This window comes from Macrobrachium rosenbergii, chromosome 42, assembly GCF_040412425.1.
Source record: "Macrobrachium rosenbergii isolate ZJJX-2024 chromosome 42, ASM4041242v1, whole genome shotgun sequence".
Classification (NCBI taxonomy): domain Eukaryota; kingdom Metazoa; phylum Arthropoda; class Malacostraca; order Decapoda; family Palaemonidae; genus Macrobrachium; species Macrobrachium rosenbergii.
In genome coordinates this window covers 54,244,242-54,256,756 of record NC_089782.1, presented here as the reverse complement: position 1 = coordinate 54,256,756, position 12,515 = coordinate 54,244,242, and the positions used below count along the sequence as shown (strand labels likewise).

The window sequence follows — 12,515 nt, the reverse complement described above, 5'->3', positions numbered from 1 at the left end:
TGCTGGGATCTTCTGATGATGAGGAGGTGACGCAGCTTGCGACACGTCCCATTCTGGGGGCGGGGGAGAAGCGTGAACTGAAGTAATGTACACGTCTTCTTCCTCCGACGAGTTATGCGTCTTACGCCTCTGTTTAGGCGCAGAAACGCCGTCTTCTTCTGACAGGAATCTCTCTGGAGAGCTCCATTTGCTGCGAGAGGGTTGTTGGAGTGGTAAGGGGGACCTGCGTCTCTTGATAGGTCTAGATTCTTGCGATTGACGCCAACCACGTCTGGGTCTTGCGTCATCTGAGGATGACGAACATGTCCTCATCTCGCCTTTCCTGCGGCGAGGGGAGCGTCCCTGGGATGCGTCAACAGGATGGCTCGAGGGGCGTCCGCTCGTTGTTCAACGTCTCTCACCTCCCTTAGCCTGTCGCGTTCCTTCTCCCAGGGGTTGGGGAGCATGGAAGAGGTCTAGGGCTAGGAGCGTGACAGACACGAACGGACGCACCCTCCACTGCACTAACACTGTCACCAAACTTTTGTTGCAAACTATGCACTGCCCCCCCACATCACTTCCCTATCCAAAGAAAGGGATTGCACAGAAACTCCTATGGCAGAAATAGCAGCCATAATATCCTTTAAAGACGGATTACTTACTCCCGACTCCGCAGGAGGATCGGGAACTACTACCTTAGGGCTAGGATCAGGAATATTAGTATCAGACAAGTTAGAAAGGACTTGACTATCAGAAGACCTAGCTGACAGAACACTAGAAGATCTAGCTCTCCTAATTCTGTCCTTTTCCAATCGCCTCACATAGCGATCATACTCTCTCCACTCTCTCTCAGACAAACTTTCACACTCCTTGCATCTATCATCAAATGCACAAACATGATCTCTGCATTTCTTACATACTGTGTGGGGATCAAGAGCAGCCTTAGGAAGCCGGGTCTTGCATCCCCTAACACACATTCTGACGACAGGGTCAGCCATCTTGAAAAGCAAGTTCAAATAAAAACTGTTCAAGTCGGAAACCGACAAAATTAGCTATCAGCGAGAAAAAGAAAATCCAGGGAAATCCAATATCAGCGAAAGCCATCAACGAAAACCAAACAAGTAATGGGTACTTCACCAATTGTAGCAAAGCAAACCAAAGTAGAGCGAATTTCCAACGTGTTGATAGAACGACGGCAGGGAATTTCTGAGGACAATTGGGAATGGTTCCAGGTACCTGGTAGAGGGCGCTCAGGTATGGCCACCTGACCATCTATCGGCGATTGCTGCGAATTTTGAATTTCTGCCAAAATGCATGACGAATTGGCAGGATAAAGCTATATATATGTAACTACCAGGGAAGTTAGATATTTAAAAAAGATATTTGCACAGGCACATTTATATCTGAAAGAATGGACGAGTAATAATGACATGTTACAAACTATTGCTAAAGCATATGGGATTAGCATCAAAGAACAAACAACTCATAAGGTCTTAGGTCTGAACTGGGACAAAGAAAAGGATACCTTGACATTACATCTGACTAAGATAAATAAGTCCAGCCAGACTAAGAGAGAAGTGTTGAGAACTGTCGCACGGATTTATGATCCATTAGAAGTGATTCTACCTGTTACTATTAGGGCAAGGATATACCTGCAGAATTTGTGGAAGCAACAACTGGATTGGGATGAACAACTCCCAGACCCATTACAGAACCTATGGGTTGAGTTATCCAAAGACTTAGAAAAATGTCTTGATATTTTCTTTCCTAGGAATACTGTGATGCCAGTGAGTCAGCATATAGTTGTGTAGCCTATAGAGCTAAGAACAAAAACTCTTATTTCATGATGGCAAAGGCAAGAGTAGCGCCTATTAAAGAATTACCTGTTTCGAAACTTGAGTTGATGGCATTGTTACTAGCAGTAAGAATGGCCAAATTTATTAAAGAATCCTTTGAGAAGGATGAGTCTGTGGAACTGTTCGTTTGGTCGGACAGTAAAGTCGCCCTAAGATGGCTAGTATCGAAAAGTGTTCTCCCTGTGTTTGTGAAAAACAGAGTACAGGAAATAAACTCTTTCATTCCAGAGGCAGTCTTGTCCTATGTGCCTATAGATGATAATCCCAGTGACTGGTTGACATGTGGGAAAAGGACAGAAATGATCTTGGATAGTTCTTTCTGGTAGGGAGGACCCCCTTGTTTGAAAAATTCCTCTTGGCCAATAGATAGGTCATGGGTTGGTGGATTACTTGTGCAAGGTAGGGAAGAGAACATTTTGGTCAATACTGTAGGGGACAACCTGAATGGTAATACTCACTTGCTGAATTAAGAGAGATTCAGCAAGGTTAAAAAGGTCTATAGGACCACACCATGGATTCTATGATTTTTGAATAATTGTAGGAGTTCAATCAGTATGAAGAGGCATGGTGAATTGACCTTGGAAGAACTCCAAGAGGCAAAGAATAAGACCACTGCCATCATACTGAGAGAATATTTCCAAAGAGGAATACGAGAGTTTGATGAAGGGGGTAAGAAAACCAAAACTGGCTCTCGTACACCAGTTGAATCTTTACCTGGACAACGGGGTAATAAGGTGTAAGGGTAGACTGGAACACGCACAGTTACCTGAATCTGTTAAGTTTCCCATACTATTGCCGAAGAGTTGCTATGTTACTCGGGTAATTATTAAAAAACATCAAGATGCTAATGCTCATGTGGGTGTAAATGCCACTGTGGTGAGTGTCAGACAGGAGTTCTGGATCCCTCAGATAAGGCAACTGACTAAGAGTATAATACACCATTGTGTTATTTGTAGGAGAATGCAAGGGAGGCCGTATAAGCCCAATATAGTTCCTCCATTACCTGAGTTCGGGGTGCAATGTAAGCAACCTTTCAATACCACAGGCGTGGACTACACCGGTGCATTATGGGCTACGGGAAAAGGACAAAGCCCTGAGAAGGCTTATATCATCTTATTTACTGGCCTGAGAACCAGAGGCATACATGTGGAGCTAGTTGATAACCAGTCCTGTGACTACGTTCCTCATGAGTTTTAGAAAATTCTGTAGCAGAAGAGGTTTCCCAGCACTCATGTTGAGTGACAACGCCACCACATTTGTGCGGCATCAGAATACCTTAAGACCATGTCGGAGAATCCCAGGGTAAAGGAATATCTGTTAGATATACTGTAAAGTGTAATTGGAAGTTCATTCCAACGAGAGCACCATGGTTTCGTGCTATATGGGAAAGGCTGATAGGACTTCTGAAGTCATGTCTAAGAAAAGATCGTAGGACAAGCCTTGCTCAGTTTTGAGGAACTGACCTGAGTGCTGGTGGAGCTGGAAGGAATTATCAATGACAGACCATTAAGTTACACGCAAGGGGATTTGAATCAGTTGGAAATCTTAACCCCTAACCATTTGATCCTTGGACAAAAGCTCAAGTCCTTCCCAACAGAAGTAGTAAATTGGGAAGAGATCTCCGGTGACCCTAACTATGGATGGAGAGAGTTCACCGAGAAAAGTTTCGTATATATATCCAAGTTGTGTGACAACTTGTGGAAGAGATGGAAGAGGGAATATTTAACAGCGTTAAGAGAGACCCATCGAGTAGGAATGGTGCATGGCTCTTGGCCCAAGAGAGGGGAAGTTGTCCTCAATCATGACGAGGGGCCAAGGAGCAAGTGGAAGTTGGGCCAAGCAACCGAGTTACACATGGGGAGAGACAAGGTCCCAAGAGTGGCTACTCTAAGAACGGCACAAAGCCAGCTTATGAGACCTGTAATTAAGTTATACCCCCTAGAGCTGTGGCAGGAGATAAGGGAAACTAATCCTCCGACAGATTCAGTCAAGCACCCGCCCAGGCAGAAGGACTGCTCAAATAGCTGCAGAAGCCAGAAAGGCACTGATAAGAACAGGACTATTGTAAATAATGTGGGCATAAGTTTTCTTGCGGGGGAGTATGTCGAAACTTCAACAAGAGAGATTGTACTTTTCCGCAAGTTGTGGTATAGTTTTATCTATTCTCTTTAAATTTACGTAAAGTAGAAATGCGTATTATGTAGAAGAAGGATATTATGTTTCGTTGTTTGTATTTAAACTGACATAAGAGTGAAATAACCTGGGTGTCGTAGCATAAGACTTAGGCTACGATTTGGGTCAGTACGTTTCAGATCGTTTAGGCTATACGACAACGCTGATGATTTGAAATACTATACTTATTCTGAATGAGTTGGAATAGTGACGTGATGATCAACTTACACTTCAAGTAAGTTGACTGTAAAATCAAAGAGAATGACATATTATGCCTGAAAACAAACGAGGTAGCGACCGCTCTGATGTTGTGGGCCTTCACCTTAAAGGAAGGCAAGATGTCCTCTTGGATCCAAGAATGTGCCTCATTAATTAAGTCCCTTAAAAAGAACAACAATGTGTTCTTGGAAAGGGGTCAGGAAGGATTCTTGACAGAGCACCAGAGATTGCTGGATGGTCCTCTGATCGTCTCGGCCCTGTCCAGGTAATACTTGAAGGCCCTAACAGGGCAAGGACCCTTTCCTCTTCTTCCAGGCCGAGGATATCCACTAAATACTTAATAGTGAACGAGCGAGGCCAGGGCTTGGATGGTACCTCGTTTTTGGCCTGAAAACCGAGAGCAAAAGAGCAGGCTGTGTCTCCCTGAGTGAATCCTATCCTCTTGTTAATGGTCTGAAGTTCACTGATATGCTTAGCAGTAGCCAAAGCAACCAGAAATAGTCTTTCGAGTCAGGTTCCTGAGAGATGCGGAATGGAGGGGCTCGAAAGAGGGGCCCATTAACCAATTGAGAACCATGTCAAGATTCCAAGAGACAGAGTAGACCTTCGTCTGTTTGGAAGTGTCGAAAGATCTGATGAGGTCACTGAGATCCTGGTTAGAGACGACAGATCTAGACCTCTATGCTTAAAAATGGATGTCAGCATGGCACTATACCCTCTAATGGTAGACGATGACAATCCCCTAGAGGTCCTCAGATAGAGGAGAAAATCTGCAATCTGAGATACAGATATCTTAGAAGACAAGATGTTATGTCTGCTACATTATCTGCAGAAGACTGTCCACTTGGATTGGTAGACTTTGCAAGAAGACTAACATCTACATCTTGCAATAGCCTCTGCAGCTGATCTTGAAAATCCCTTCGCTCTTACGAGTCTCCTGACAGTCTGAAGCCTGTCAGGGCAAGAGTGGATAGTCCTTGGTGAAACCTCCTGAAATGAGGCTGTCTGAGTAGACATGGTCTTTGGGGAAGGAGCCTCAGGAAGTCCACTAAAAGTCTCAGAAGGTCCAGGAACCACTCTTTCAGTGGCCAGAACAGAGCCACCAGGGCACTGTAACATTGTGATGTGACTGAAATTTGTTGAGCACTTCCCTGATTATACTGAATGGCAGAAACGTGTTGAAGTCTAAGTTTGACCGATTCTGAAACATGACATCTGTCGTCCATGCCAGAGAGTCCAGGGCTGGAGAACAGAAGAGAGGAAGACGATGATTCCTCAAGATGGTAAACAGGTCCAAGGTTGGTCTGCCCCACTGTTTCCAGAGGTCAATACAGACCAGGGGGTCCAAGGTCCACTCTGTGGGGAGGACCTGTTTGCAACAGCTCAGTTCGTCCGCCAATACATTCATTTTTCCTTGAATGAATCAAGAGACAAGATTCACTTGATTCTGGTCCGCACATAGAGGGAGGTCCTTTGCCACTTCGCAGAGGGAGAAGGAGTGAGTCCCGCCTTGTTTCCTGATGTAGGAAAGAACAGTGGTGTTATCCGAATGGACCACTACTGTTTTGTTGACAATCGTGTCCTAGAAGGCTTGGAGGCCTAAATGAACGGCTTTCAATTCCTTTACATTGATGTGAAGGTTCTCCTGTTCCAGGGACCACATCCCAGAAACTTCCATGCTTCCCAGAAGGGCTCCCAAACCTAGATTCGAGGCATGTGAGTAAAAGTCTAGGTTGGGGCTCAAAGGAAGCAGAGACTTTCCTCTTGAAAGTCTTCCTTCAGACATCCATCATCGCAGGTCTGACTTGATTTCTGCCATGATGGGGAACACACTCCTGTCCCAGCTGGCTTTCAAGAACTGCAGGACTCTCATATGGAGTCTGCCCAACTTGACAAATTGTTCAATGGTGGTGAGAGTTCCTAAGAGGCTCATCTATCGATTGCCGAGTGAGATGGGAGAGCGAGAAAACTGGGGACCATCTGAAGGCAGCAGTCTAGTCTCTTGGGGGATGGAAAAACCCGAAAACCCTGAGAGTTGATCGTCATCCCTAAATAAAGAAACTTTTGAGTTGGTATCAGCTGCGACTTCTGGAGGTTGATCAGAATTCCTAGTTCTTGAGCAAGGAGAAGGGTTCTTCTGCAGGTCCTTCATGCACTTCTCCTTCGAGGATGATCGGAGGAGCCAGTCGCCCAGGTAAAGGCAGATGTTGATACTGAGCAGATGGAGCCATTTCGCGAGAGGAACGAGAACCTGTGTAAAAACTTGAGGAGTTTTAGAGAGGCCAAAGCACAAGCCCCGAAACTGAAAAACTACGTCCTCGAAGACGAACCTGAGGTACTTCCTGGAGTTCGGATGGATAAGGACATGGAGGCATGCATCCTGTATGTTGAGGGTAATCTTCCAATTGCCCTGGTGAATGGATGATAGTACTGACTGGTTCATCTCCATCTTGAACCTCATCTTCTGGACGAAGAAGCTCCAACCCCCCAAAAGACTTGGGGACTACAAACAGACGATTGTAAAAGCCTTCCATGATGAAGTCTTCTACTCCCTCTACTGCCCTCTTCTGGAGGAGGGATGAGACTTCCTCTGAAAGGGCTAAATACCTCTCGGAGCCTTTCAAGTAGGTCGTCAATACAATTGGTGTGGTGACTAATGGTGGATTCTCCCTGAAGGGGATGGAATAGCCCTCTTTCAAGACCTTGATGATCCAGTGTTCTGCTCCTCTGACAATCCATCTATCCCAAAAATGGGGAACTTTTGGGAAGTCTGGCTCCTACCAGTGCATGTAGGACTGTCTCTTCATTTTTTGGACAAAGGTTTGGTCAAGGCTGTTTTAATAGGTTTGGCTGAAAAACGTACGTTGGAGCGGGACTTGTGTTGATACCTTGGTCTATTCCCACGAAAGGGCTGTTGTTGCAGTGGTGAGATTGGCTTGGCACTTGCAACCGATGAGGACTCTTTAGGTCGCTTAGAGGACTGCGTCAGAAGGTCCTGAGTGGACTTCTTCTAGGGGTGGCTTGCAAAGTGATGGGACTACCTCCGAATGAAAGCTTAGTCCACTGTCTCCTATATTTAGCATTACTTGAGGGGTCCAGAGGGCACAGCCACACCCTCCCCCCAGGTCAGGGCATGACGCCTTAAGTTAGGTTAAGAAGGTAATGTTTAGTTAGGTCAGAACATGGCATTCTACGAAAGGTTGGGTTTGGTTTCGTCAGCGGAACCTGTTCCTGTCATTCTACACTCACCCCATGAGTCTTTAAATAAGCCTTGCTGTCTACGACAGTAAAACTATAGAACAGCTGCACATAGACCATTACCTTGGAAATTGATTTTTCCTATACTTTTTGTGTTGCTGATGAAGGAGGTGGTGTTGTTTATTGTTGGTCAATTATTATTAACCACAATCTCTATCCAACAAGGTTGGGGCTCCTTTGAGAACGCAGGGTTTTGGGTGGAGGAAATCGTTGGGAGAAAGACCTGACTCATGTTGTTATGGAATGGTTCCGTGCATGTGCAAGTCATTAGGAGGCCATATGTTCAAGAAGGGATTGGTTTAGGAAACCTATTATAAAAGGAACTATACTAACCCAACAGACCCTAACCTAACCTAACCTAGTAGGCCATGTTACCGTACTTCTAAGCAAGAACACCGCACAGACTATTACCTTGGAAATTGATCTTTCCTATACTTTTGGTGTTGCTGATGAAGGAGGTGGTGTTGTTGATTGTCAGTCAATTATCATTAACCTCATATCCACCCAACATGGTTGGGGACCCTTTGGGAATGAAGGGTTTTGGAAACGTTGGGAGAAAGACCAGACTGCCATTTTGTTGATATGAAATGGTTCAGCGCATGTGCAAGTCATCAGGTAGTCATATGTTTAAGAAGGGATGGACTAAGGAAACCTATTATAAAAGGAACTATATACTAACCTAACATACCCTAACCTAACCCAACCTAACCTAGCAGGCCATGTTACTAGTTGGGGGGCTCTGCTCCCTGGACCCTTGGTGAAGGAAACTCTTTTTACCAAAAGCTCCCCTATAACACTGCACATGTGTGATACCATTCCAGGATGGCCAGCGTACAATTTCTGAGGTTAATTACGGGTTAGTTAAAATCGACCGACAAAAAATAACAGTAACTTCTTAACAAGGAATCAAAATACTATAGGAAAAATAAATTTCCAAAGTAATATCTGATGCAGAGCTCTTGGTAGATCTAAGTAGTAGCTCTGCAGAGGCAATTTCCTTCTAACTTTACTTTTTCCTCAGTTTTTTGGTTGCTAATTATGGATTATCTTCAATTTTTGTTGCACAAATGTAATAAACCTGTAATTAACCCCTGGAGTCCATCCAATAAGGGGTTTCCATACACGATCTTCACAAGACAGAGTACGGGTACGTCTGTTTGGAACGGTTCATATCCCATCCGGCAAGTGCAATAACTTGTTAACGTATGGGTACCGTCCCCCACCCCTAAGCCAGTACTAAACACGGCAAAGGGACATTCCATCCCCCCTGATGCCAGTACTACACACAGCGAAATGCATTCAACTCCTTCCTGTCGTCGAATGGCTCCCTCTCGTTTTTCCCCTCCAGAGGGCGCCTCCTCAACGTAAACATGTCCGCTCCATTTCTGTGTTCTCCCCCACCCAAAACCCCGAATTCCCACAGTCCCCCTTTACTGTTAAGTAGAGTTAAGGGGACAAATAACTGTTGGCCAACAACAAAAAACTCACCGCCAGTATCAGAAGCCGTAAAAGTGTAGAAAACAGTTTCCAAGGTAAAAACAGGCGTGGAGCTAGTACTTAGAATTACTGAGCTCTTGCTTAGTTCTACCCATGTTAGCCTCTGGAACCCCAGTGAAGGACACTTCACTTTCTACCACTTTTTACCAAAGTTCCCCTATAACACTGTGCATGCGCAACAGCATTCCAGGATGACCAGCATACAATAACATATCAGTTTTGAGGTTAATTACAGGTTAATTACAATTGACCCCCCAAAAATAACTGCAAATTCTTGATAAGCAACCAAAATATGGCAGAACTAAGCATTTTCCTACAGTATTATGATTTCTTATGAAGAATTTACTGTTATTTTTGTTGGTTACTGTAGTTAACCTGTAATTAACCTCAGAATTGATTATGTTTTTGTATGCTGGCCATCCTGGAATGCTATCACACATGCACAGTGTTATAGAGGAACTTTTGGTAAAACGTGGTTTCCTTTACTGGGGTTAGGGGCAGAGCCCGGGGGGTTTAGGGGCAGAGCCCCAGGCTAAATAACACACCATAGTAGGTTAAGTTAGGTTGGGTTATGGTACATTAGGTTACTATAGTTCCTCTTATAATAGATTTCCTTAGCCAGTACCTTCTTGAACATATGGCTCCCTAATGATCTAAATAGTGGCTCCGTGGTGGTGATTTCCTTTTAACTTGACTTTTTCTACAGTTTTTTGGTTGCTAATTATGGATTTATCTTTAATTTTTGTTGCATGAATGTAATTAACCTGTAATTAATCCCTAAAGTCCATTCAACAAGGGGTTTCCATACACAATCTTCACAAGACAGAGCACGGGCATATACGTCTGTTTGGAACGGTTCATATCCCGTCTGGCAATAACATGTTAATGTACGGGGACCCTCACCCCCCAGGCAGGTACTAAACACGGCGGAGGGCCGACAACAAACAAATACAACGCCAGTATCAGAAGCCCTAAAATTGTAGAAAAATGCAGTTTCCAAGGTAAAAACAGGCACGGAGCTAATACTTAGAATTACCCAGAACTGTTCCATAGCTTACAGTCCAGGCGGAGCTAGGCCTATTACTTAGAAATACCCAATATAGGCCTACTATAGAAAAAGCCACTGTCCGAGGTAATGCCTCATTCGGAGCTGTTCTTTAATTGTACCTGTACAACAACTAGCCTAAGGAACATTCAACACGAACACTTACCCTTGCTGTAGGCTCACCTAGGCTAATAGGCCTATGTTAATCATCTAGTAAAGGCCTAGGCTCAAATAAAACTTAAGCCTCGAGTAGCCTGTATTTAAATTTCATCACAAAACTTTGTTTCACTAATAAATATACAGGCCTAGGAGGTTTTTACTATTTGTATCTAAGCCCACTTAGGTTCCTAGGTTAATTAAACTTCACTACGTTAAACTAGGCCTATGCTGCGACTGTCTGTATGGTACGATTTTCGCTTCTGTTATTTTTATATCACTTAAGAATTTCGATATAAATGGCACAAATCAAATACTGAAACTAATATTATATAAAACTGATTCTGATATAACTTCATTTCACAAGTCATTATCTCACACACAAACGATAATAACCCCTGACACACAATTCCACAACGAGTTAACGAGGAAATAACAGGCAGTGAAACACATCGGGTTAGGCTCACCCTATGTAACGGATCCTCTAATGTCCCCTTTTTTTCCAAATTTCTACCACATTAAATGTAGTTTCTATTTTTTTTTCTGTTTTCCTCACTAGAAAGTCATATTCATGCCACTTCTATCAAGCTTCCGTCCCATGGCTGATGTATTCTGGACATAAAAAATATAGGTCTCTTTCTCTTTACCTTAATAAAAAAAAATTGACATTGCCATTTTTATGTTTATTTTTTTAAACATTCACTAGCTATATGTTAGTTTGGCCCTGGAAAAAACCATAGACACGTAACTATTATCATATGTCAGTTCTTTCATTTCTTCTCTCGAGTCTCTACATAAATAAAACTTTGTTGTTTAATCATTCATCTTCTTGCATCCATGTCTTGATTTCAGTTTTATTTCCACTTTTATCACCTTTCTAAATTGTATATATGTTTCTGATAAATCAATTAAATTTATTACCTTTGTCCCTTACAAAATAAAAGGCAAAGATACAGTCTCCCAAAACGTCATTTCTGCTAAAACTTTGCCATAACCGCAATTGTTTTCTCTATCGCTGATCCTGAATCTCAAATATACAATATTTGTGATGTGATGTATCGTAAAGTCTAGATCATTTTTATTCTCTCTACCATTTTAATACCTCCTGCCTTGTCGGTTTAACTATCATGTGTAATGCTACTGCTCTTTTCTTTATAAATAATCTCTAGCCCATTCCTCCATCCAATTTTATAATCTTAATTAATAATAATGTTGACATCTTCCTTTGTGTTTTGTAAAATTACTAGCGAATTATCTGCAATTCACAGACATTGTAAAAAAAATCTCTCTGAGGTTTTCCCGTAATACCTTATTCTTAATAAGCATGCAGGCCTAGATCTGACTAATAAGCCATCGACAATCTTCATCAGCAAGGTGAACTTCATGTTCCTTGATCTGTCAAGGTCTACACTACTGTGGATTGCCCCTATTTCCTCTGTGATTCTACTGTTAGCAGATACTAAATAAGCTATATACCATCCAAATGAGGATGTGATTAATATGGGTTTTGAACGGGTCGAGTTCCGAGGAAGAATATGTGGTATAAAGCCCACTTAATCTAGCGGTACCTGATTGATGACTGTACTATGTAATCCATAAATCACAGGCTGGTTGGGTCTCTTAAAGCAGTTTAAAAATGGCCCCTTACAGCTTCATTATCAGATACATACTGTAACAAGTTCTAAATTTCCATTTTGTTTTTGTTTTTTTATCACATTTACTTGCAGCAAATTCTTTTTTTCTGACAGATGCCCCTCACGTGAAGTATCTACATTCTTATTGTGTGTTTATTTGTGAGGCCTTTATGTTTTGTCAAGAACCTAGTGAAAGGTGTAAAGTTCATATATGAAACTTACCACGTCAACGATATTAGAACAAAAGCTATTGCTCTCAGATTAAGCAGGTCTTGGCTATCAGTTCTTGTGCTCTGTGAGCAGCTTGCAAGAAGGCAAAAGTAAGCAAACAAAATTGCTATTTATTTAATCGCCGCTTTTCTGTGTCCCGTAGGGTGAAGGTATGGATGTCTGCCAACGACATCCAGTACCCAGAGCCAGCGCCTGTCTATGCCCTCGTCAGCCAGGGATACAGCATCGTCGTCAATGCAAACGTGACTGCCATAGTCGATCCTCCTACCAGCGACTCGGCCATTAGTCTCCCCTTGTTTGATGATGGTGTTGGTAAGTTCTGCTCTTGTGATTTTGTGCAAATATAGTTTTAATATTTTCATTGCCATTGGTACTACTACTTCGATACTACCGCACATAATTATGATGGTAACAATGATAATGGTAAAAATAATGACATGAGAACTTTACCTACCTGTTTCTTACACA

At 42.9% G+C, this 12,515-nt stretch overlaps 2 protein-coding genes across 5 annotated transcripts in view; one reads left to right on the top strand and one right to left on the bottom strand.

Annotated features, from left to right (window-relative positions):
- The window catches only part of LOC136828434 (uncharacterized), a 284,088-nt gene extending 273,411 nt beyond the window's left edge, over positions 1-10,677 (bottom strand). Inside the window, exon 1 of the mRNA XM_067086489.1 lies at positions 10,193-10,677. The gene's annotated coding sequence lies outside the window, so the exon portion shown is untranslated. The remainder of the gene's footprint in view (positions 1-10,192) is intronic.
- LOC136828432 (calcium-activated chloride channel regulator 1-like) overlaps positions 1-12,515 on the top strand; it is a 114,008-nt gene that overhangs the window by 84,774 nt on the left and 16,719 nt on the right. For all 4 annotated transcript variants that reach the window (XM_067086482.1, XM_067086481.1, XM_067086484.1 and 1 more), the window contains one exon: positions 12,190-12,359. In XM_067086482.1, the coding sequence (XP_066942583.1) occupies positions 12,190-12,359 (170 nt within the window). The remainder of the gene's footprint in view (positions 1-12,189; positions 12,360-12,515) is intronic.